This window comes from Notothenia rossii (assembly GCF_949606895.1).
Source record: "Notothenia rossii genome assembly, chromosome: 5".
Taxonomy (NCBI): Eukaryota; Metazoa; Chordata; class Actinopteri; order Perciformes; family Nototheniidae; genus Notothenia; species Notothenia rossii.
In genome coordinates, this window is record NC_136903.1 from 11,040,913 (window position 1) to 11,067,320 (window position 26,408).

A 26,408-nucleotide genomic window follows, 5' to 3' on the forward strand; every position below is an offset into this window, starting at 1 on the left:
ACTGAGACAGGAGACTATTGCATTAAATGATCATACTTAGCTGAATCCCATTGCAGATTCCATGTTATTGGTTAACTATTTAAGAGGAAAAGTACGTTTCCCTTTCCATCGAGTTAGCAATGACTCCTCAACACCACCAGGGGGCAGTGGTCTCTTCCATTCCAAATATCAATGTACTTTTTCACTAACGCAACAAAATCTACAAATGTCCATCGCTCGATGGACGTCTATCTTTGAAACTTAACTGACAAATAAACTTCACAAAAGAGAAATCATTAAATAATAACACAGATTAATAGTGCTGAAATGCGTAGTTGATGATGGAGATACACATTGAGATACTTAATTATCCATCATTTTGGTAATAGTATCATTTACACATTTGCTTGATAAACTACAATGTTTTTCTTGCTTCAGATTCTCAAATATTTTACATCAATTTAAAGAGAATAGGTTTTGGACAGGCATTATGGGAAAAAGGTGACCTTCAACAGCGTATTCTAAAACAAACCAGATTTAGTTTGTGCACGTGTATAAATATGAAATCATCCAAGTTGAAGACAAAACCCTGAACATAATGTACAGCATATTTTCCCTTATATCAAGTCAACGAAACAGAATGCGAAATAACTCAGCAACAGAGGCACTTCGTAAGAAACACTTGTATATTCATCCGACATTTCCGGGCAAGTTACAGTCGACCTTTGTAATCAGGTTACAGATCTGAATCTGGTTCAAGTTAGCAGTGTTATGTGCCTTTTGTAGTCAGATCATTTTCAATCAAAAACAGTAAGACAATACTACAAACATTTAACATTAAACATCAAACAACGTGAATAGAATAGCTCTTTTTAAAATCATTTTAGCCTCTTTTTTCATAAATCTGACTAGAGGAGATGGATGTGGCACTGTACATAATTACTCAAATAACACAAACGATTGGCACAAAAAACAGTGATATTTTATGGATGTGCAAAGGAGGGATTCTCTCAGTCTACTCGTATTCTTTTTCCCCATTGTAATTTATATTTAGGCCACTAGGTGGCACACTGAGGCAGCAAAACTCCTCTAGCAAACATCCCCTGCACATGCATGTATGTCAAATAATCTAAATCAAAAACAAGCACTAGTAAAATGAGATGAAAAACACCACCAATGGAAACTTTCTCATCCAGGTCTTGTTGGCTCCTTTGGTTTAGAGACCACAGTGTATCATGGTCCTCTTCTTTATTTCTTGTCACTTTTCACATTAAGGTCGTTTCAGCTTCCACAATCCTAAATCCATCTCTTCCTCAACAGTAATATAGTTCCCGGGCATGCTGACAAAGCCAGTGTTCCTCTAGGCTTCTGACCGAGTTGTATGGTTTCAGCTTTAAGCTTACGGAGGAAGTATCCAATATGTATTTAGTGTTGCTGCTCACTGAGATGCTACAATGGGTCTAGAGACGGTAAGTCCCAACCGGGGGACTGTCAGTCTTTGACTAGCCTGTAAATATGATGCTGTGCGCCGTGCTCACTGGTGGACACCTCGAACACGTAAGCTATGCACAGGAGGGTTTCCAGTGTGTCCCTGTTAGTCACCACCTGTGGACAAAGAACACACAGAAGATCCTGCTCAGTCAAACTGTGGGGACACATATTTATCCAACCTTGGTTAGCGCTCTTTTTACTAGTACAGTTAAATGTAACACATTCTTATATTCTGTATTAAGTGTGTTCCTATATAGGCAAAAGTTTGTGACGACACTCCCAGTACCTGCCAGAGGATAGCAAGGCAGGGAGCACAGCCAGGCAGAAGGGGGGAGGGGGAGGGGTTGTCACAGGTTCAAAAGGATTGCAAGCATACACAATCCATACATTGTTCCCTTAGATAAAAACAAGGCTTTGAATGTTCAGAATCAAAACTAGGAATCTAAACATTCAAGCAGCATAGGGTTAAGTTTGCTTGATTTTAAAATTCAGATACTTTGATAGCAGTTCAAATGTAATGACCTGATACAGCATCATCCTTCACTGTTTTTATGTTTTGGTAACAACGCCATCATCATACCATTACAAATGATTCACCTATAGTATGTGTATGACCATGCTGGGCTTTATCACATTGGAAATTATGACAAAAAAAATAAAAGAAGAACCAAGTACTGGTCATTTTGTAAGGAATGTTCTAAATTTACTCAAACACTACTTAATATAACACTATCTAATGATAAATAATAAATTATCCCTCTGGTCAAAATGTTATGTTATTATCTGCAAAAGGCAGGGAAAAGAGTGGCAAAGAAACAAGAACATAACTTAATCAATTCAGCATGTGTTGCATAGAACACAACACATGATCGATCCATTGTGCTCAGACTTGCAATGTTGAGTCTGTGAGTGCACCATGTGTTGTCTTTACGTGTCTGAGCCTGTGTGTGCAGCTTCTGTTTAGGAGCTGTTCGTGGTTAATATGAGCTAAATCAGCCCATTGAGTAACTTGATGACATGCTGCCATGTAGTCATCAGCGTGGGCTCAATATGGCCTTTGTATCTTGGTCAGTAGGAATGCAGCTGCCAATGGACGGGATACCAATGTCTTTGAACCCTGGTGTTGAGGACCACTTTGTTACTATGGTGATACAGTCCAGTCCATTCACTTCTCTCCTTGAGACTGCTCTCTGAGGAGCACACCAGCGCGTTCAGAAAAGTTTGGCATACAGTCGAATAGAAAATATGTTTCAACTCTGCAAGAAACTATGCTGTTCAAAGGGAGAAAGGGATACCAGTTGCTAAAGGTCCGTCAAGGTAACCCATAGAAGAATATCACGACCATATTTAGAGAGAAACTATTTTCCAATGTCAAGCCCTTTGTGGGAGCCTGCGAAAACACTTTGAAATTGAAAGTAAGTACAGGTATTGAACACATGCGACCCTGTGTGCTTTATGAATTGACCAACATGAATGAAGAAGGACACTGAGTGTCTCAATGCATGAATGTGTTGCAGAAACAGACATAAATTCCTTTTACGTGAAGAGAAGCCGTTTATGCCTCTTTACACAAACTCCAAAGCTACATTTTCTCAGTCGGCAATGCAGTCTGCTAACAATGGATGTTGTTGAAAGGTTGACGTTACTGGTGTATTATATTAAGCTTTCTTAAGCAATAGTTACATTACGGTAAATACTTTCATCTGCTTTCTTAACAAGACTTAGAGGCCATAGAATGTTGATCTTCTAGTTTAAGAAGTTTTATCTCAGCACGGAAGAAAAACTAAAATAATTAACAAAATGCTATTTTATATTATACCAGAAATAAGTAAATCCTCTACACACACATACAGTACATACCTGCAGGATAGTGAAGTTCTCCAGTACGCTGTTCATCATGTATTTCTCCGGCAGGTGTTTAAGCTTGTGGATGAAGTTGATCATGTATTCACATAACGGGGAACGGTGGATTCGAAACACGTAGCGCCCATTCTCAAAACGTGCATACTCCGTCTAGGGAAAAAAGATACAATGAAAGCATACAGTCCAATATATGAGAACATATAACATGTTTTAAAAGAATTTAAAACACATCAAAGGATAAGATGTTGATACATTTTCCACCGAAACTCAATTGGATACATTGAATGTGAACGTCGGTGAGATAAGCTGTAATATGTGTAATATAATATACCTAATGCAGCAGCTGGCATGCCACATATGACAATAAACATATTTCTTGTGACAACAGTAATCAAATGATGAAGCCATTAAATATCATTCGGTGGTCTACTGAGGCAGATGGCTCCACCTAGGGATGTGTATGTCTTTGTATTATCAGGTCCCTCAGCAGCAAGTGGGGGAGGGCCACTATGTGTCCATTTAACGGGAAGCATAACAGTTAGTCATGCTGGGGAGATTTGTTAATCATGTCAGTTTCCTGACCACAAATCAGTGGTAATTGACTGGAATCCATCTCCACCAGTAGCAGGTATTCACTCCTCTGGGTCATAATAGTGGTTTTTGACATGGCCATGACCTCTTAATGTGGAAATATCACTAAGCAATTGAGCAATCAGTGATCTTTACTATGCCAAAACATAACATTCTCTGCTAAACCTGAAGCAAACTAAATCCGAATAATAAAAAAAAAAAAATGTTGAGCATCATTTATAGGCAAAAGACACACTATGATGAGAATGGACATCTTCGATTAACAATAACAGTCTAAAAAAGGACAGTTCAATAAAAGACGGTGTTAATTTCTGGATTTATAATAGCTTGATCCTGCTGAAAATTGGATTTAACAGAGACCAAAGACTCAAATGTAATTTCAAATAAACTTAAGTGCAGACCTCTGACAAGGCCAATCCATTCAACTACATTTTTTCCATCAGCAGTTTTAGGAAACTATAGTAGGTTATAATATAAGCAAGTTCAAATTAGTTACGTTGGAAAATAAATGCAACGTATATTTCAGTTTGAATAGTTAATATTCCTCAAAGGCTGCAATATCCTTTTCTTACCTCGACTTTCTCCACCACCTGCTTGCCAAAGGAGCAGACTTTGGTGGATGAGGTGATAATCATGTTCTCAGAGCTTTCGTACTGACTGGAAACACCATAGAAGAAGCTGCTGTCGTCTTGCAGGTTTATACTAAGGTCTGCCTACAGGAAAGAAAAGAACACAACTTGTCAGTGTCAACTAATAACCAATATTCATTCTCAAACCTCAAGGACATACAGCACTGCATCCATAATCTTTATCAAAATATCAGGGTCTACTTTTCTGCTCGCAGATATGAATTAAAAAGAACATGGTTGTCAGTGTGACTAAGACGTATCAACCTGAGTGTTACAGCTCAACAAAGCTTGAGAATGATTCTCTGTAAAGCCAAGAGGCATTCACTGGCCAGAGTCTTGTTGACCCAGTATAACACCGTCAAATCCAGACTCAAGATTCCCAAGATGTGTATCTGTGTGCGTGTGCGTGTGCGTGTGTGTGTGCGTGTGTGTGTGTGTGTGTGTGTGTGTGTGTGTGTGTGTGTGTGATAATACAGTAGAAGACACACATGATAACCGACTTTTCATTTTTCTCTGTAACTCACATTTGTATTCTTAAACACGATACATTTATTATGTTGTGAAGCGTCTTGCCACAACTTAAACAAATACAATGCCAAATATTTTTAATACTACATTTCCTGTGTCCAAATAAGAAATGTTCAATTGAAAAGGCAGTGCAGTCCTCATGTGGATACAGATTCACCCATCTCTGATCTCCAACTAGTTGAAGTTTGAGTTGAGGCGAGTATAATCTGATTTCGGATCAGACTGAGGTGTCGTCTCCTCCGTCTGACAGCTGGGCTGTTTTACCTTTTCCCCTGTCGGGCTCTGTTTTCTAATGGGCCATTGAGACACCGCTCAGCCTCCTCTCATCTCTTCATCACCCTGTTCATCTTCATCCCTTGCTCATGTAATTCCTCTATTTGTCTTCATCCCTGGGGCCTAGTGACCCTCCCCGAACCGCCATTCCCTGCTTCCCTAACAGCCTGCGAGGGAATTCATCCAATTACAATCAGCAGCGTGCAATTGGCTGATTAGATCATGGTGGGCAGGCTAGCTGTGTAACAATTTAGCAGAGCCAGCTCAAATCGGATTCCCTCGGCACTTCAAAGGCGTGAGACAATCCGTTAGGACAGGGCCACGGGCGCTGAGAGGGTGAGGGGGGCGGTGGGGAGCGGGGCCGGGCAGCCAGCGACGACAGAGGGGTTTGCTGGAAATTCAATCTAGATCGCCATAGCTTTGGAGGTAGGCCAGCCGCCTGTCACCGTCACCATGCCAACCTGCACCTCAGAACACCCCCAAGTCATGACCTGCCATGTGGTCGTCCCACTGCGGCCACACCAAATAGGCTCTTCTCATCTTTAACGATGGTGTAAATAAAGTTATGGTGTTTTCAGATGTGTTGAGGATTTCATTTAGCTTATTCTCATGGCCTGGAGCTTTTTGCCAGTTTATATATTTCCAGGAAGGCCGTTGAAATGCCCAGCTGTTTTTTTTTTTTTAAGCATTTCTGTGTATTGTCATGTCTTGAGAATTGGAGGACCCCCTTGGGGTACGATAAGATGAACAGACTGAGAGGGAGCAGTGTTATGAGCTTGTTTTCCTCTAGCGAGGAGTTATATGTGTCATAACTGTCAACGGGGCTTTGACGTGAATCAAGAGAGATATTTTATTTTTATGAATGACTTGTTGCTTACATAGCACCTGCTGTTCCTCCTGCAATCCCCATCTCTTGTTCACACCGTCTGTGTCCCTATTTCCATCTCTAGCTGTTTATTACAGTCTTGCTTCACTTTTTTGATATATGGCGGGCTTCACATCCCCTCCTTCCCCTCACCCCTGAATCAAATGCCATGGCTGGACCAGCTGCTCTTTCCAAGGACTGGAGAAGACTACTTCCAAAATGGTGTCACTCACCAATGTCTTTTATCTCTCTACAATAAATAATGTGACAGTCAAACATGCAAGACGGGTCATGTCATACATACAAAGCCATCTGGTGGCATGAGATTGCAAGGCGCCGGCGGCACTTTGAACTTGACATTCACGGTCTTTGGCACTGCGAACTACAGCAGTTAAAGATATGTAAGCTAATATATCTCTGCTTTGGAAATCACCAGGGGCCTCAATGATACACATTTTTGACAAAGTGGATCAGAGGATGATAGCAATCATGTCGGGCCTCATCAGCATCTCCAGAGAATTCCACTGCATTTAAATCCACATCACTCTGAATAGAGATGTATGAAAATATCCAGACATATTAAGTATCGCACAATGTGTTGTGAAATGGAATGAATCTCTAAAACTTCCGTTTGTAATCACAACGTTTGACTGTTATAGGCACATGTCCTTTGAGCACATTGCACACAAAGTAGTGCCATGAGGTTGGTTGTTGCAGAGGCTGTAATACATGCGAATGCAGATCCCTCTGTCCTGATTGCATACAAATAAATATTTTCCTTATATTGTATGAATATGATTGTGTGTTCTTTATACTATGACAGTTTCCCTAAATATCATGACACATATCATAAATCCAGATTCTTGCCAACACTCTGACAGCTGCAGAGAAACGCTGGTTCCTGTTTGAGAGTGCAATTTATTTCAGGCATGCAAAACATAGTGGCTGACTTTAATTCTTAAGTTATCCCCCATGGGAAAAGAGGAGACAGCTCCCTAATATTGTGAGTCAGATTTGGAGCCTGTTGTGGCAGGTGCACACTGATCTGATCACCAGAGTAGGACTGCCATTGTTCACAGTGAGTTTCTGTTGCCAGCATCCCTTGGGCTGGATGTGTTTGGGTTACCTGGTATGCACAACAGCTCTGCGGCTAATGAATAGGTTGCTACTGAAACAGCCCTGCAAGTCCCCCAGTATAGGAGAGGTAATGGTAGACAGAGAACTGATGGACATGATGCCTAACCGAGGAAAACCTCTCCTGACTTTGTAAGACCGCTTTTTCCCTTTCTACCTTTTATCACGCGTTACCCTGACCTCTGCTTTAACTGACATGTCTGCAAAACAAAAAATGTGTCTCATAAAATGCCATTCAAAGAAACTTTCATTTAAAGAGCTGATGTTTTTGCAGCGAGAGGGGCCTTGAGGTAAAGAAGAGGATGGTGTTGATGTTGTGCATGAAATAAATACTGAAGGTCCTGAGGTAATTCAAGCTGGCCAGATCAGCTAAGGTGAATACAATGAACGTGTCAAGTTTTTCTATTGCACTGGTCTTTTTTTTATACCCATTTAAAATGTTTAGTTTGAACATTTCAACGATATCACACACTATCCTCTATCAGTCTGTTTTCCTTAGCCTTCATACTAGGTTGAGTTTATCATCATGCTTTAAAGTCAACGCTCTTGGTGTGTAATGGTGAGCTGGGGAGGTGGGGGGGTGTTTGTCTGTGTGTGTTTTGGGGGGGGGGATTATCTATAAATAAGAATACGGGGGGGGGGGGGGGGGGGGGGCGTGAGGGTTGGACTCAGTCTAAGTGCAGAGACAGGTGCCTGGGCTCAAATTTCCCCTGGTGAAAGATCAGGCCTGCCACTCTCCCCAAGGCTGCTGTCACACACACATCAAATCACAGTCGTATACACATACACCCACGCCTAATGCATGCATCCATGTAAAGCCCCAAACAGGTCATGGCAGCGATGACTTTCAATTCATTCTGCCTTTAAATCGCACTTAAGTTCCTTTAACTCCGATGCTTAAGCTATCTCAACACAGTTAACACCGCTAGGCCATTAACAGCCAACAGGTGCTACAAAACATTAACAAGAGTATTCACTGTACTCTCACCTTCAGGGCTTGGGGGGGATTATATGGTCTGGTGCTGTATGAAACATACCACACACAGAGCATCAGCCTGATATATACATATACAAAAATATGGGTCACATAAAAATAAACAATTTATTTTTCGGAATTAGTTTACAAGATTAAACCGGATTTAGAGGAACTGAATGAAAGGTAACAAACATAATGGCAACAGATCTATTTGAACTGGATTGTATATTTTTAAAACCGTCCAAAATCATTTACCCAGAACTTGACGAGAAAGAAAGCGTTAGGTGGCCCTTTGTCAAACAGCTCCTTCAGGCCTCCTTTCTTCTCTGGGAACTTATCGTAGATCTGTCTGACGTCCACGGACTCCAGATAGGCGTCGCTGTAGCTCGGGTTGGACTGACCAATGTGCACAAACAGGTGCTTGTTGAACTGCGGAGACAAAAGTGCATAACAGGAGATGAACAGAGCCAAAAAGGACAAATGTCCAGTTTGCTCAATTGCACTCCATGACACATATCTCCCATTGGGCCTGCTGTTCCACTGAATCATAGTCATTGTAAAATCCCATCAGCTGTCTCAAGGGTTCCACCCTTGTTCTCCACAGGACCATTCATGATCAATTGCTGTTCTTGTTTGTATATTTTTCATGTGTAAATACAAATGATCCTGTGATCTTTGTGAGGTGCTGAGTAAGGTACATATCCTAAATAATGTTAACAGTACATGTTTTGGTGCCCTTGTTCTGATCACACCCATCTTCTCCTGTCTACTCACATTTTCCGGGTCCTGAGGTTGCTCCAGGAAGGCAGAGAACTCCAGCATCCGCAGCTTGGAGCCGGCAATACTTCTACCCTGCCAAGGGGGGGCACCAGGAGACATTGACAGCCCGGCTGTGCTTTCATAACCTGCAGCCAAGAGGGCAGTGAGTGCTTAAAATGTGCAACAATTAGAAAACCTATAAAGAAAATGTGGCGATATTGCAGCAATTTCACTGCACTTTGTGCAAGCTCTTCATCACGAGCTGGGTGTTCTCATCACTTTGCCGGCATGACAGCCCTCTGTCAACACAGCAGGGTGGAGAAAGAGCACCCACCTGTTATAGGGGTCGGGCCGGACGCTTGCATGGCGTAACTCTGCTGGGAGAAGGGCTTAATGCTGGAGAGAAGAGACAGACAAAAGGGAGAGGCACGTTATGCACGGCCTCGGCCTTATGACCCCACCTCACACACTAATTGGAGCGCCTGACCTCCATAGACTCAGGGGGCAGAGTGGTATGCTGAATGGTAGACAGCTGAAGACTTTTCTTTATAATTATGGTGATGTGTTTTAATTCATTAATAGATTAAGAGCCTGTCTGAAATTGCTCTGATTATTATTAAGATGTTCAAGATAAATTACTGCTAGATACTGTAGCACTCCAGAGTGGGGGAAAAAAGGGATACTCACTCTTCGTGTCCTCCTGGCTGCCCTGAAAGTCCCCCGTGCCAGAACTGGGAAGCAAAGGAAGTACAAACTCTTACACAGTTCCACCTTTACACAAAATATTAGACATAAACTTGGTTGATCTTGTTTTGATTTTCAAAACAGAAGCACAGAGTTGAGGTGTTCCTTATTACAGGAAAATCCAACAAATGCATTTAAAAGAACACAAATAGTAAGGTGAAGCAGACTAAAATGTGTAAAATGAACACATAAATAGGTTGAGTAGTAGGAACAAGTACCAACATTCTGGGAAAACAATGGACATATCAGTAGGAAGAATGAATGGACGTATTGGCCCAAACCACTATCCCCAGGTATTGTTTCTATAAAAGTGACTGCTGCTCTGTCTTTCAGGATAATCTCATTAATGTAGGGGACAATGGTCAGGGACTCACCCCACCGGTAGTGGGATAAGCAGGCCTTGACAGGCCCTGGAGAGCCATCTTGTTCTGGAAAGCCGCAGGTGAGATGATCTGGGCTGAGGACATGGTGGCCATACTCTGCAGGGCCTTGTCTTTGGCAACCTGGTCCTATGGACAGGGACAGAGAGCCAGACAAAGAGACAGTTACGCAAAGGGAGAGCACTCAGACTCCATTTAAGCGCCCCTGCTTTTACTGGTAACACAAGCAGAGCTCTATAAAGGGAAATGAAGGGAGCCGAGGCCAGCTTGCATCATTAGTGAATCAGCGCCAGGCAGAGAGCTGAAGAGAAGGTGATATTACAGCCAGCGGCCTTTTGGTCAAGAGTTAAGTTTATTGCTTTGGCAGGGGCAAGCCTGTGATGACAACTAGCTTCTGTTGAGGTCAAACTGGCAGAGGAGGCAGGGAACCGGGTCATGTGTTAATATGCTAATTATTGCATCAAAATTGCTTAATGCCATTAAGTTTCAAATGGTGAGCTACAAAATGGTGTTTCCTGTCCTTTACTGTAAAGCGATACACCTTGTTTTTGAATCCACCCCTTGTGCAGTTTCCAAACCACAGAGGACTACAAGCACTTGCCGCCCAGCCCTAATGGGCAAGGCAACACGTCGCATTCTTCTTCCCAGAATTGGCTAACACAAGGGCATAGCTGAAATATGGGGGGGGGGGGGTAGATGTGGTAGGGATCTCAGTTACAGCAAAGACACATTTAAAAAGGCCCGTCACAGAGGCCAACCCTGTGACCGGTGCCGGGCTGCCAGCTGAACCCTGGTGGCCGCCGTCCAAAGTGAGGGAGGGTCCTGTTGCCTGCTGCAAGTATGCGGGTGGATGAGAAATGTAAACTGAGAAAGTACTGGGGGGACAGGGATGTGTGAGCTCTCAGCGTACCGGGAACACTTTTATTGAGGGACTTATCAAATGTAATACCTGGAGGGAATAATGCAGGGATTCATTTGTAGCCTGACAATTGTATTTTGTTCAACGTGTTCATAATCCTGCACACGAAGCCTTAGGCTTCCTGAAATACGTTCACATTTCATTGAAATGTGTCAGCATCCCACTTAAACCTAGCATCAATTTAGAGTGCGCAATTAAACATATCCAATCGTTTATGCCTTTGTGTGAGGATTTTGGAATACCTTTAACAAACCTGGGAACAATATAGGGGTAATCATGTGTTCACCCTCGTTCAATCTGTTGCTGTTTTACTTGATTAAAATAAAATAGGCAAAATGCAACATACTAATCACACCCTTAGTATGTTTTGTTCTGGGAGTGAGCAAGGGGAAATCTGTGTAGGATGCCACACATTAAGATTTGCAATTGCTGTTTTGATTAAATCCCCATATCCTTTGTTTGTGCATTAAAATGGAACATCAAGACATTTAGTGAATATAAAAGAACAAAAAGAGGTTGACTCACGTAGCGTACCTTCAGCTTCACCTGGATCTCCCTGGCCTTCCGCCGGGCTAGAACCTGAATGTGACTAGATACCTACAGACAGATAGACACAGAGTTAAACTGTATCTATGTGACATGTATCCAGCTTCTGCAGTGTTTGATTCTTTTTCATATATTTCCTCCAGATGCTTCTGTTTCCTTCCATAGATGAATTTGTGACCTTAAATTGGCTAATGAGGTGGGCTGAATATGTGTGATATGACCACAGAGATCCTACTGATCTTGATTCTAACCCTCTCAAATAACTATTGTATTATTATATATAGTTATTATTTAAAATTCATAGCTCCATCTCACAATTCATGTTATGCACTGGAATACATTTGCATTGTAAGTATATAACACTGACTCCTTTTGGTAATATTTTAGTACCTGTAGCTTTCTCGAGTGCCTCAGATTACTGCTGTTGGACCAGCAGGTGTCCCTCTATCCCTCTAACCTGTCCCATCATCCATCTCTGATCCCTCACTGCCCCCCTTTCTCCTCTCATCTCCACTCATCTCTTCTCATTCCCACACACTGTCTGCCAGATGACTTAGCCGGAACCCTTTCTCTCCACATCCATCACTGGCCCTACATCAGTCCTTCCGTATCAGATACCGTAGTGAGGATAGAGTTCCAAATCCCTGGCCCGACCCGCCTCAGCCTCCCACCCAGATCCCCGTATTCCCCAGCTTCTTTTCCCTTCTAACAAGCACAGACCCACGAGGTGGTGAAGAAACAACACCAACACATGATCCTATGGCATCTGTGCATTGGGCCATGGCCCTAAATCAATCATCATCTCTATCCCTCTATGTAGAGAGGGGGTGAGAAGTCAGGGGTGGGGGTGCCCAGGGTATTGGGGCATCACTCAGCAGCAAAATACTTTTTCTGGAGGGGTTCAAAAATAGAGGCTGCTTCGAATGGCATTTGCAGAGAACTTACCTGCTTCCTGGTCCGCGTCTTCCCTGTGCGAAGCTTAATGTACCGTGCAATCAACTCGTTTCGTCCTGTAGGGGACCAGAAAACAGCAGCATGTTAGAATCAGTGATCATTTGAAGGGGGAAGACAATTAAGTCCTTTTTTTAAATGTATTATTAGGAGCAGAAAAAAAATTCTTTAGAGAAGTGAAACTGGGCTCTTTTTTTTTAATCAATATCTTATATTAGAATACGCATACACTAGTGTTTTTATTGTCAAGTTTGTACAGTTTTCAGCTGTGCTGGTAGTCTCACTTGGCATTGTATTTATTCTGGATTGTAATCTTTTCATCTTGGCACTTTACAACATTACAACTTAAGTAATGAAGAAATGTCCTTCATGTTTTATCTTATCCCACTTCCAACACATGAACTTGAACTGAAAGTCGGGGGCTAATAAGGAGCACGTTCTAGAAATATACTACACACACTGTATATTTCTGTGCACATATGTATGCAAATACACTGCTGTCATTGAAGTCACTGTCGTATATTAGGTTAAATAAACTGTTCAAAACATTTTTGTTCTCATGTCTGTATATGCACATATTTGGAAGAGTTTGCATGCATGCACGTACAGATGACATGCACACGTGCCTGAAGCAAGATTCAAGAGTGTCAACACTGAAAACTGTAAGTATATCCTCAAGCGTATACATGTGTCTGTGTCAGAGCTTGCGTCAGCCTGACCCTCTGAGTGAACACTGAACTTATCTGTACACTGAGTGTGTGTCTGCGCTCGGCCGCTGTTGACAGACAGGTCACACTGACCGAGCAGGTGGAGATCCTGGGACTGGACTCGACACAGGCCACTGACCAAAGGGGGCCCAGTCTGGTGGGGCAGCTGGTGTGTGTTTCAATGTTTATGGAATATGCCTTTACGCACACAGTAAATCTTGGGCTCGTTCGTATCCCTCCCTCCCATCCAGAGTCTCCGGTTACAGCGGAGGCCAACGGTCATGGAGCTTCTTTCCCCCAATAACTAAAGCTCTAATTGAATGTCTAACATTGTAAAGAACGCACAAATAGGATGTAGATTGGGGGGTCTCTTACTGTTCTAGTACCCTGTACTTATATTATGGGCAGTATAAAGGGTAGTGGTTATTATACAAGAAATACACAAACCTTTTTCACTCCGATAGTCCTGAAACCTTAAGTCAATAAATTAATTAGTTCATTGAAAAGTCATGTATTGAAAAAAAATGCTACATTTGCTAATTGCAGCTTCTGTAATGTCAGTTTTCATTTCTGACTATTTAATATAATTATCAATTAAATATCATTGAGTTTGAATCTTGGATGGACAAGAATTAGGTCATATTGTGTTTGAGAAAGTGTAGTCGGTCATTTTGTAGACAGAAAACAACATTAATCTTGTATATAACGTTGAATTTATACATTTAAATGAAAATTATCATTAGTTGTATAGAGAACAGCCTGTTTACAAGCGGATACTAATAAAAAGGGAGGACACAGATAAACACGCATACATGAGATTACTCAAGGGAGATTTCACATGCACCAAACACACACAGTCATACAAGGGTTGGCTTGACTTTGCACCACCTCTTAAACACGGTCATGTTCCCTTGGCAGAGCACCTCCATGTGAATTAACACAGAGATCAGTCACGACACACAACCTGGTACAAACCCATCACATTTTCCCTTACATAGTGACGCTTGGGTCCGACCTCACAACACTTCATAAACCAACCAATCATGCGACCCCATACGGTGAAAAGTGGGAACCTGAAACTTGGCTGAACCCTGTTCAGGACTTTTGTCAGGCCATAAAAGTGATCAGATGTTTCCTACCAGTACTCATGTGAACTGCAGTTTGCTCAAACTATTTCCATGTAATGCTTCTTGATAGCATTTAAAGTTGCCAATTTATATTCTCAGCAGGGCGACATCTATCAGCCAGAAATATGTTCTTTAAACCAGGGTACACAGTATTTAAATCTATTAGAGTAGGATTAGAAAAGTCAACAGGGGATATTTAGAGGCATCTTAATGGATGAGTCCAGTTTATTACTCTAGTTCAAGGAAGGCAGGTTATAAGTTGTCATGAACTGGAATTATCCAGTTTGTCTCTACACCTGAAATTGTCTCTCCACCTGAAAAATCCTCATGTATGCAGTACAACACTAGTCCTTTTGATTGTTTGTAATATGGACTTTGTCATCAGCCACGTTACTTATGCAGCATCAAACAATCAATCCAAGTCATATACATTTAAACATAGTGACATTATATGAGAATGAACCAGTGCTGGTTTGGTGAGCAACAGAAGAAAGAGAGTTTGAACTGAGTCTTGTAAAGTTCCACACACACACACACACACACACACACACACACACACACACACACACACACACACACACACACACACACACACACACACACACACACACACACACACACACACACACACACACACACACACACACACACACACACACACACACACACACACACACACACACACACACACACACACACACACACACACACACACACACACACACACACAGTGGAACTGCCATTGTGTGAGGCTTTTGTGGACTTAACCTCTCTCTCTCTCTCTCTCTCTCTAAGACGCCCTATACTCCAGTTTATACACACAGTGGCACACAGACAGACATAAACTCACACACACTTCAGTTGAGTCGCAGCATTTATTCTGTCTCAATCTTATTTTCTTTTCAGGGCTGTAACTCCTCAACCGTTGAGTGTTTATCGGGAGGTGCACTTGGCAGCTGATTGTTCGAGCCCATAAATGCATATTTCTTTAATTCCCCAGGGATTAAGAAAGTGTTCCACGTTTCCTCGCAATCAAGCTCTTGAAAAGACGAACGGAGAGCTTTGTCAAATTGCTCACAGTACTTGACCTCAAATGAACATTAAGTTGCCTCTATCGTGTTCCTCACGATACAGCAGTACGTTCTTCCAGTTCCCAGCCATTTATCTCCAGGAAACTTCACTGTGTGTACAGTAAAATGTACATTGTGTATCCAATTGGGATTTTCAGAGTAGCACACACAGATGTGAGAGCATGTCTCCACAGACGAATACAAACTGTTCATGAATACAGAAAACCTTTTGATAGCCAGACACTTTTTAAACTCTGTTATGGATTTGTACGCTTTTACCGGACCCAAGTTGTTGTCTTACTGGATCAACCAGTAAAGACGCTAAAATAAGAGTTGTAAAAGCTGTGAAATACCAAGAGAATAAACAAAAAACGTTCACATTCTACATTAAAATGTTTTCCATCTCAGGAATAATTACAAACTGTATTCCACTACAACAGAGCAACGGACAAATAGTTTTGTCAATAGGACAGTATCCCTGCTCTAAATTAGCCTGGTATGTATTGAAAGGATGTAAACAGCTTCATTAATGGGCTGTCAAAGGGGCTTTGCTTCAGGTTCTCGTATCAGATGCCCTGCCACTCCTAGTGTGAGTGCCTGGGGAAGGGCCCCATCAAAAATATCCTCCAACACACCCATGAGATCAGAGAGGGAACTTAGTCACACTGCGATGAGATCATGATATCCAATGAGAGCAGCACAGACAGTGAACTTGTGCCAGCCAAAGCTGCAGGAGAGTTGGTAGGAACATTATACCATCACCCGCTGGTCCACAGTTTGATGTTGTTTATCACACGGCCTGCAGTCACGGACTTGTCTGGGGGAAATATGATTCTGGAAACCTTTCTTAAGGGCATGAAAAGTTGCTGACCCCAGCAGCGGAAACTCAAAGTGAAGTTCAGGGGAGACTGCTGAGTTCTGTAAATGTACATATTGTCTCAGAACTAAGCAGGGACAATTATTTTGGGAAACCATATCTCAGGGGAGAAAACATCTCCATATTTTCTCTGCTTATCAAATACTTATTATTGTTCTTCCTATGGATAGGTGGATTCACAACTAAACATTTTAACTAGATCACTTTTTTAGTATGATTTAAAAATGTAATATTACTTCATTTCCGATGAATTAAACTTCAGTACAGATACAGCCTGAAGAAAATCAAAAAATAATAAGATTTTGGTTTGGGAGTCAAAGTGATCTTAAAAGCTATTCAAACACTGTTTCACCAACTTCCCTCCTGGCTTATTTCCACAGGCCTGTTGGCAGAGGTCAGGGAGATGTGGGCGAGGTTAGTAGGGAGAGGTGGGCGAGGTTAGCAGGGAGAGGTGGGCGAGGTTAGCAGGGAGAGGTGGACGAGGTTAGTAGGGAGAGGTGGACGACGTTAGCAGGGAGAGGTGGGCGGGGTTAGCAGGGAGAGGTGGGCGAAGGTTAGCAGGGAGAGGTGGGCGGGGTTAGTAGGGAGAGGTGGGCGAAGGTTAGCAGGGAGAGGTGGGCGAGGTTAGTAGGGAGAGGTGGGCGAGGTTAGTAGGGAGAGGTGGGCGAGGTTAGTAGGGAGAGGTGGACGAGGTTAGTAAGGAGAGGTGGGCGAGGTTAGTAGGGAGAGGGGGGCGAGGTTTGCAAGGAGAGGTGGGCGAGGTTAGTAAGGAGAGGTGGGCGAGGTTAGTAGGGAGAGGTAGGCGAGGTTAGTAGGAAGAGGTGGGTGAGGTTAGTAGGGAGAGGTGGGCGAAGTTAGTAGGGCGAGGTGGGCGAGGTTAGTAGGGCGAGGTGGGCGAGGTTAGTAGGGAGAGGTGGGCGAGGTTAGTAGGGAGAGGTGGGCGAGGTTAGTAGGGAGAGGTGGGCGAGGTTAGCAGGGAGAGGTGGGCGAAGTTAGTAGGGAGAGGTGGGCGAGGTTAGTAGGGCGAGGTGGGCGAGGTTAGTAGGGAGAGGTGGGCGAGGTTAGTAGGGAGAGGTGGGCGAGGTTAGTAGGGAGAGGTGGGCGAAGTTAGTAGGGAGAGGTGGGCGAGGTTAGCAGGGAGAGGTGGGCGAGGTTAGTAGGGAGAGGTGGGCGAGGTTAGTAGGGAGAGGTGGGCGAGGTTAGTAGGGAGAGGTGGACGAGGTTAGCAGGGAGAGGTGGGCGAGGTTAGTAGGGAGAGGTGGGCGAGGTTAGTAGGGAGAGGTGGACGAGGTTAGCAGGGAGAGGTGGGCGAGGTTAGTAGGGAGAGGTGGACGAGGTTAGCAGGGAGAGGTGGGCGAGGTTAGTAGGGAGAGGTGGGCGAGGTTAGCAGGGAGAGGTGGGCGAGGTTAGTAGGGAGAGGTGGGCGAGGTTAGTAGGGAGAGGTGGGCGAGGTTAGCAGGGAGAGGTGGGCGAGGTTAGTAGGGAGAGGTGGGCGAGGTTAGTAGGGAGAGGTGGACGAGGTTAGCAGGGAGAGGTGGGCGAAGTTAGTAGGGAGAGGTGGACGAGGTTAGTAGGGAGAGTCGGGCGAGGTTAGTAGGGAGAGGTGGACGAGGTTAGTAGGGAGAGGTGGGTGAGGTTAGTAGGGAGAGGTGGGCGAGGTTAGTAGGGAGAGGTGGAAAAGGTTAGTAGAGAGAGGTGGATGAGGTTAGTAGAGAGAGGTGGGTGAGGTTAGTAGAGAGAGCCTAATGTTTCCCTCCAAAAGTCAACCCCTGGGTCTGAATGGTCATAAATCTGCCCTTCCCGCATGGGCCTGCGGTCATCACTGGCCTGGCCTGATCCCTCTCTTCTCAATATCTCCATCTCAGCCCAGTGCATTCCTCACATTCCTAAATACTGACTGGTCCACAGCGGGTCCTGCATTTGCTGCTCTAAAATCACCCCTTGTCCTGTTTTCACAACACCACCATATTTGCATGAACCTATAGAAACCATATCAGTGATTAGTCGATCACACATTTCAACACTATTCAAAAATGATGCCCCTAATTATAATAACTACAATCCTCAATCCTAAAAGCAATTTATAACTAATGATTCAGCCATCTCTGTAGAACAACACTGTTCCTTGTATGTGTGCGGCTGTATTTTTAGTTATATTGTGTATACAGCTTAAACTACAATGTGTTCTTACCACATGCAAGCTAGTTTCTCTCAAGGCCTACATTTGATTGTGTGTTCCCGAGTACATTTTGTTTCTGTATGTCTTACTGTACAAACTGCCATCCTTTCTGAAGACACATCTGCCAGCCATAGGTTTCCCCTCAACATATGCCCCACTGTGTCGGCTCGGGAAAACAAAGGTCACATTTAGGCTTCAGGAATGTCTTGGCTTGGTGTTATTTCCCCTCTGATAGAGCCTGGACACATCGTACTGAGCTCTGAAAAGACCTCTATCAAGCCTCCATACCAACAACGAGTCAAAGAACACAGACATATAGAGCCAATGATGCAACTTCTGCTGGACCAGCATTAAGGGTCAAACTAAAAAATATGATATTTTAAATTGACATTTTCTTGCCATTCTGAATTATAAATGAAGAGCGGTTTTTGAATGCGTTTAAAAAAATATATATATAATCACAATCACTGTTTTTTTTGTCCGTGCACTTAATGTCAGCCGAATATACAAACATATGATATAATTAGTCAAACAATTTAGCGTACAATGTATATTCATGCTTCCATAAGAAATACATGAATAAACACTATGGGAGCAGTTGCTTTATGAAAAGGACAGGAAGTTGGGTTTTTTGCCAGCCTTAATGACAGCTGTGAGATAGTCAGAGTCTTTCACTCATCATCAGTGGCGCTACTTTCCCAGCCAAATCTGAAGTTTCCTCTTGATTTCTAACCAAGTATAGTATTTCTTGCAGAGGAGTACATTTAACAGATGTCAAGTTAAATTAACATAACCTGCCACGAGTGTATTTGAAATTACAGAGATTTATGCAGAGGTAATTTGGTCTGATACTCAAAATACAGCATGTTAACAGCTTAGACAGAACAACAGATGTCCGACCTGTTTGGACCCTTCTACCTTTCACCTGGCTTATCTGAGATGTCTACATAAACTGACACGGACAGCTGTCACTGCTCACCAAGTCGTATTGGTTACACTGGGAGATACAGAGAAGACAAGTACATACGTACATCATCAGCAGGAGGTTTCCTCGACAACCCTCCGAGAGCATCGGATCTTAAGAGAGACGGAAAGTCAGGCGTCACGACTAAATGGAGGAACAGGCTCATCCTCCTGCTGCCTGTGTCGTCTCACCCTGAACACTAGCCCCTCGTCTGCCATTCTAATAATAGGAAAATGTTTTCCTTGAAAGCATAAATAAATGAACAAGAAATCAATAATATTGGTATTTGACGGTACAGTGGAGCACTACAATCATGGTTTTAATCATTTCTAAACATCACAAAGCTATGATTAGGAGTTAAGCTAGTCAATGCAGAGCATACAGTATACTCGCATGTACATTTATTGGGTACACCAAACTATTACAAAAGTCCTGCAATAAATCCTAACTTCATGAAACGAATGTTCGCTTTGTGTTATAGAGGTGTTGACATTAAAGAATCTCGAACCGTTTCAACAAACACATAATACAATAACCTGTTTGTATCAATGCCATTAGTTAAGCCATTTATTAGCTAAACATAGAGCAGAAGTGTACTCCTTCAAGCAGAGAACTGAGCCATGGTTACAGAGGAAACCCACTTGAAACACACACCCCAGAGGCTTCTTCAAAAGGTCAGGAGGTCAAGGCCACTGGTGAATCTCTCCCTTACTTTACTTCCAGAGTTTGTACCCGGGTGAGGACTCGCTGTTGCTTTCCGCTGACCTTTACTTCACATTTTTTATGAGAATGACTTGAGGCAAAAACATATTTACATCGCCTGATAAAAAAAGACAATGGGTTGACATGTTGCACAAGCAAAGCTTAGTGGGGACATGATTCATGTTGCAGGTATTCTTAGTTCAGCACTGAGAGAAACATTGACTTGCCCAATGAACTAACATGTTTTTCATAATGTGAGAATAGAGCTCCGTGTACAGATGTCATGAAGTGTGACGAAACCAAACGGCTGCATAAAACAGGATGTTTTGCAAGATTTAATGCTGCTAGATGGATAGTTACTTCAAAGACAGCATACAATTAAGCAATTACAGTTGCGAAAGCTGCACATAAATTCACGTTTCATTTACATGGCAGTAAATAAAGAAGAAATATAATCAGTGCCATATTCTTCTAGTGAGAGCCGCCAACACAACGCTGCAATACAAGTTTGGGAATTTTTTTCCATTATTGCAGCATGAGGCCTTCGGTCAGACCACAGGGCATGCCTCTCGCTGAGAGCCAAACAAGGCAGGACATGTTTTCCTTGGCAGATGCTTGACGAATTACCGCTGGAGCACATAACCGCCACAATATCCGTGTCACCGTCCCTAATAAGCGAGCTAATAGGTCTGTTGAGTAATGGGCGAGAGGGCCAGTGCTATGCACAGCATTATGGGAAAGAAATGTGATGAATGTACAAGGAATATGGGCTAAAAACATTCCATTCAATTGAGGAATTTACAATGGAAAGAAGCACACATTCCCTCTGTTTCGCTGCTCAGAGACTCAATATCATATTGTTTAGCAAAGAATGGCATTCATGCCTCAGTGGGGAATTCAAACTAAAATCCTCAGTATGTTGCTCTCGGCCAACAGTTATTTTGCTAGAAGTTTGTTTTGTCTATGTGTCTATGTGTCCATATTCAACCCATGTAGGAAAACAAAATAGCATTTCTAAAACCATCAAGTTCTCGCTTTTAAGATATTCTCAGCTGATATTAGATTTGGCTACATGATTTAGGATCCCCCCGCCCCCATCAGTGCTTTAATAACATTAACACTTAAGACCTTTAGAGTGGCTTTGCATTGATTGTGGCTGCTTGAATGACTTGAGTTGTTGGCCACTTGTGACCCCAGGGATGGTGATAAAAGCGGAGGACGGGGTGCTGCAGGGGCTGTAGGAGATGGGCTGATGTGGCTGTTTCGGGCCGATGACGGGGCACAGTGGGCCAAACACGGTCACATGGTTGCCACATTTATCAAGTCATAAATCTGGGTTTGCCGCAAGGCTTTCAGGTTGAACCAAGAGCAGCTGGGGGTGAACTGAGAGGCAGACAGACCAACTGTCAGGAGGGAGAAAAGGGTGTTCATAAAGGACAAAGACAGGGCGTCTGAAACAGAGATATGAGGGAGGTAAATCACAGAAATAGCAGAGAGACACAACCTCCACCTTTCTCGCAGTGAAACACACATAAACACACACTGGGGACAGGTGTGAGAGTTCTGCTGAGCCCGAGGCTATGCAAGACACCATTGCCCACCTTGGTGTTTATTTGTCCACCCATCCTCCTCCCCTCCAGGCACTCAAAGGGTAAACGTCTATTCTGGTTTAAGGTTACAGCCGAGCTGCCTTGAACCCCCGGGCTCCCAAGCACACATGCCATTCCTGGCGGGCCAACGCGCTCCCTGGCGTGCATCACCTGCCCCTGACCCCCGCAGGGAGGAAGGGGCACCTCAGTGCCTGCTCTGCCAAAAAACCACCACCATCACCACCACCTTTTACACATCCAGCTCCCTGTTACACAGAATAAGCCACCTGCCCCCCTCCAACTATTATTACAGGCTTTATAAGGGTTTAAGTGTTGATCAGAGGATGGCCGTGACCTCAATAGGTGGCTAAGCTAGGCAAGGCAAAGCCAACAGTTAAAGGAGCTGTCTGGCATGGATACAGAACAAGGTGATGACAGAGGCTGCCTGACAGCACCACTACCTCTGTCCGCCTGTTTTCCACCAACCAGATCCACTATCTAACAGTCAGACACACGATAGACGAGCCATCTGCTACCAAACATCTTTCAGCAAGATATGGTGGAGGAATGTCACATTACCTTCCCAACACCTGTTTGACAATGACATTACCCAAAGATTCAATAAGAAACGACCCGCAGTTAAATTATTTTAAGACTCCAAGCCATTACTATTTAAGGAATAAAAAAATAAATAAGGAGGGCACAAATAAAGAATCAAACATCAAACAGCATTTACAGTGTGATACCTAGCTAGAGTGGAAAATCCCAGCAAAATATCTGGCGGATTACTTGAGGCAACAACACAAAGTTAGCATCCAAGCCATTCAATCACAACGGGGAAGTGAGAATTAACCCCGTTCCTCTGAACATGTTTGATGTGGGCTAATTTTGGTCTTACGAATACTGCAAAGCACTCTCCACTATCACTGCCAGAAATACAATGGGACATCGGGCTTGCCAGAATGTATGTTGAGGCGACAGACCGATACAAATTAAATGCAGATCTTAAGGGAATGGACAGAAATGCGGCCTTGCTTTTTTAATTGAAGACATCTTTTGTGAACATGTCAGTGTATCGTTTTCCTTCGCAGCTTGATACCATAGCTTCTGAGACCGAAATCTGCATGAGAAGCACATTGTGCACGTACGTGTATAAGAATGACTGCTAAGAGTGTGTGATTCAGATAATGCCACAGTCCACTATGGGACCAAGTGTAGCTGACAGCTGTGCAGGAAACAGCAGTAATGTGAAGCATGAACACAGGGGTGGTGATGAATGGCTCCGTGTGTGTGCTGTGATACCCATACCACAGCAGATATGTTTAAGTTATCAGCCTAAACCTATGTTTTCTCATAAGTCTATCAGAAAAACACATCTTACCCCATAATAATATTGATCAACTGCTTATTAACATTTCAGTAGAATCTTGACTGATCATCCACATCTTTAAAAGTAGCAGGAGTGGTTATTTCCCCCCTTGTTTAGTATGATCATTGTTTTTTTAGCCCAATGTGTTATCCTCAAGCAAATCAAGTTTATCAAAGCAAACATTGTATAAGAGATAATGAGTTAATGCCACAAGTTTGAGAAATATTTGTCGAACACTCGAATGATGAGACCTGGAGGTCACGGTTAAAGTGAGAGCTTTTTAATGAGGTGCACCTAGCACCCTCGCTGCACCTTATTAACAAGCCCTTACTACAGTATGACTGTGGTCTCTCTTCTGTCTGCAGACCATCAGAGGAGGTTACATCAAAGTAACTGTTGCAATGTAGATAGTTAAGTTACAATAGCTTCTTTCATTTTGGAAATTAAGCTTTCACTTTTATCATTATTATTATTATCATTATTATTTATGGAGCCAGTCAGTTTAAGCTCTCAATCAAGTCCTCCATTGGTCGGTGCAATAACTGGATTTTACCACAATGTTTCACAATTATAGATTGCAGTGTGTGCAGGCCTTTTCAACTAATCAAAACACTATTTATTGCTATGTATGTCACAATCACCCCCCCCCCCCCCCCCTCGTTATGTTTTGTTTAGTTGTTTGTTGTTACGTGTTTTGTTGTTTTTTCTGTTATCTGGAGCAATATCTGTTTATTTTATAACTGAAAAAAATATATATATAAAAAAAAAAACACTATTGCTGAAACTGATCCAGTGTAAGATCTTGTCATTCCAGACGAATGAGAGTCTATTGAGCCACATCTGATACAGAGATTCCTTCATGAATATTGTTTTGCAGATTTCAAGTTGTGACTGCTGTCCTGAGACGAGTCTCAATGTCAAGAACACCAATATATCCAGAGTAATGTCTAAGTCCTAAAATGTCTTTTGAGCAGAACGAAGTATCATGTTTTTCATGGCATTAGAGAAGGAAAGGAACATGATAGTAGGAGGATAGAGATGGGCGTACCGTACATCTTGCCCTCGTCCGAGAGGATGATCTTCCTTCGGCCACAGGGGGGGTAGATGGCCAGGGCCTCCTGGAAACTCTGCTCGATGTCGGGGCTCCAAACGCCCTCCGCATCATTCTCCAGGGTTTTTTCTAGTCCGTCTCCCAGCTCCTCACTCCCACCCCTGGGGGAGGGAGCGGGCACCCACTCCGCAGACGTGGTGGGACGACGGGAAGGGGTCCAAGGAGCAGATGATGGAGGGTCTGGGTTGGGGGAGACAATGGCAGAAAGGGAGAGACCAGTGCTCACAGCTTGTATGACATCCACAGAGGAGATGATGGTCTAGTTTTGGCAGGGCAGTCCTGGGAAAGAAAAAAAAGGAAGCTGAATTTGATATGGTGTGTAAAAAGTTTTTTTTTATCATATTAGTCAGGCAACATTTGACAAGGGTTTCACCGGTGACTCTTCAACATTGTAGGCTTCTTAAGTAATTCTAATTTACTCTTTCTACTGGTCTGACATATTGACCAACATGAACTATTTCACAAAGCAAGAGTAACCGGACAAAGAATACAAAAAAACATTAGCCTTTCAACTAATCTCCACATTTGTTTGATCAATCAGAGAATGTCTCTAAATGAAGTACATGAAGTACATTTCTTCAAATGCTATGTTTTGTGCAACCAACAGCAAAGCACTGCCTTAGAGACCGTAGGCTATACTCAGGAGATTCTCCAGTGGGTGATACAACAAATAAACTCAAGGCAACCAACATTTGCAGACCATCTTTTACTTAAACAATAAAGCCTTGCAAGGTCATCATAAAGCACTTTACTATAGTAAGAGCAGGTGACAACCAAGCTGCTACACAAAGGCAGTCATATGAAACAGTTCAAGATCAATCAGCCACACAGCAGTTCATCCTGATTAGGAAAAAGGCTGCTCACGTAATTAAAAAGGTTAGTGATAACAAATAATGTGGCACCTAGTGTCGGGACTAAAGCAGGAGCAGGGGGACACATGAGTCCTGAAGTCAGAAGATGAGGAGACAAAAGAGGGATCGCCATCCTCACACACACTTTGAGCCGCAGAGGATCATACCAGGACTTTAAAGGTCCCATGTCATGGCCATTTCCACTGATCATAATTCCATTGTTGAGGTCTACTAGAACAGATTTATATTGTGCAATTTTCCAAACTCACATTGGTTTCTCATACAGCATCTCTGTAAACTACGTGTATTCTACTGAATTTCACTCTCTGCCTTTAACGGCTCGTTGTAGCTCCAATAGCTCCAGCCCCCACCCTCCCTGTGAGCACAGTGTGCTCTGATTGGTCGGGACGTTGTGAATCGCGCTAAGCTCCGTGGAGGTGTTGTTTCCTTGTTTAGCGATACACAGCGAAACACAGCCAAACTCACCCTGAGCACACACAAAGTCACAGCCAAAGTAAAAACAATAAGTGTGGCTTGATATTGAGTAAGAGAAAGGTTGATAAACGCTGTGAGAATGGGTCTGCAGAGAGAATTTCGCCGCGATCCCAACTGTCTGTTATCAGCCTGCAGCCAGGGAGGAGAGATCAGCAGAGTGTTACGACCCTGGGTTGTTAGGTCATTTGTGTGTACATTTTCCCCTCCTCCTGTGTGTGTGTGTGTGTGTGTGTGTGTGTGTGTGTGTGTGTGTGTGTGTGTGTGTGTGTGTGTGTGTGTGTGTGTGTGTGTGTGAGCAAACAGGTGGTGCCCATTAGCTGATTAGCTACCTCCTGCATGCTGATTGGTCCACCTGAGGAGACAGGAGCATATTAAGCGGCGGCCGTGCAGTTCCTCGGCCGCTCTCACTGACTCAACTTCTCCTACTCCCAGCGCGGCGCTTATTCTGAGATTATGTTCTATGGTGCTGTTATCACACCTTGATGTCGTTGTCCTTCTCCTCTGGCTGCGGGCCATTTATACCTTACCTGTCTTTGAAAGACAGATGTATGTTCTCAGGAGTACAAAAACTTTTTGTTTTCTCTTCCCTTTTTGGATTGATCGTTTTCTCCTGTTTAAGTTAGTGTAGGTAAGAAGCCAGTATATTTATTTTCTCGGTTAGGTAAGATTTTGAGTTCTAAGGTTGGTTTCTTTTTTGTTAGTTTTGTTACTCCTATTGTTGTATCATTTTTGGTAAATA

General features: G+C 43.1%; 1 protein-coding gene across 6 annotated transcripts; it reads right to left on the bottom strand.

Moving 5' to 3' along the window:
- Positions 1 to 651: 651 nt before the first annotated feature.
- tead4 (TEA domain transcription factor 4) lies at positions 652 to 24,404 on the bottom strand. 6 transcript variants are annotated; one of them, XM_079684046.1, is made up of 11 exons: positions 24,266 to 24,404; positions 12,623 to 12,687; positions 11,657 to 11,728; positions 10,207 to 10,341; positions 9,776 to 9,819; positions 9,423 to 9,484; positions 9,104 to 9,234; positions 8,585 to 8,758; positions 4,497 to 4,637; positions 3,331 to 3,483; positions 652 to 1,584 (listed from the first exon to the last, which is right to left on the bottom strand). In XM_079684046.1, exons 4-11 carry the CDS (start codon positions 10,306 to 10,308, stop codon positions 1,471 to 1,473), a joined length of 921 nt encoding a protein of 306 aa, XP_079540172.1. In that variant the 5' UTR covers positions 10,309 to 10,341; positions 11,657 to 11,728; positions 12,623 to 12,687; positions 24,266 to 24,404; the 3' UTR covers positions 652 to 1,470. The 6 variants fall into 6 exon arrangements, with proteins under 6 accessions (XP_079540172.1, XP_079540169.1, XP_079540168.1 ...); XM_079684043.1 differs by having other exon boundaries at positions 11,666 to 11,728; positions 24,261 to 24,395; XM_079684042.1 differs by having other exon boundaries at positions 24,261 to 24,395.
- Between the last annotated feature and the right edge of the window lie 2,004 nt (positions 24,405 to 26,408).

Coding starts and splice junctions, on each gene's coding strand:
- tead4 (XM_079684042.1), bottom strand. Junction 11,729..12,622: donor AGACGCGGACCAGGAAGCAG/GTAAGTTCTCTG, acceptor ATCTGTCTGTAG/GTATCTAGTCACATTCAGGT. Junction 4,638..8,584: donor TCTTTCTCGTCAAGTTCTGG/GTAAATGATTTT, acceptor TCTTTCCTGTAG/GCAGACCTTAGTATAAACCT.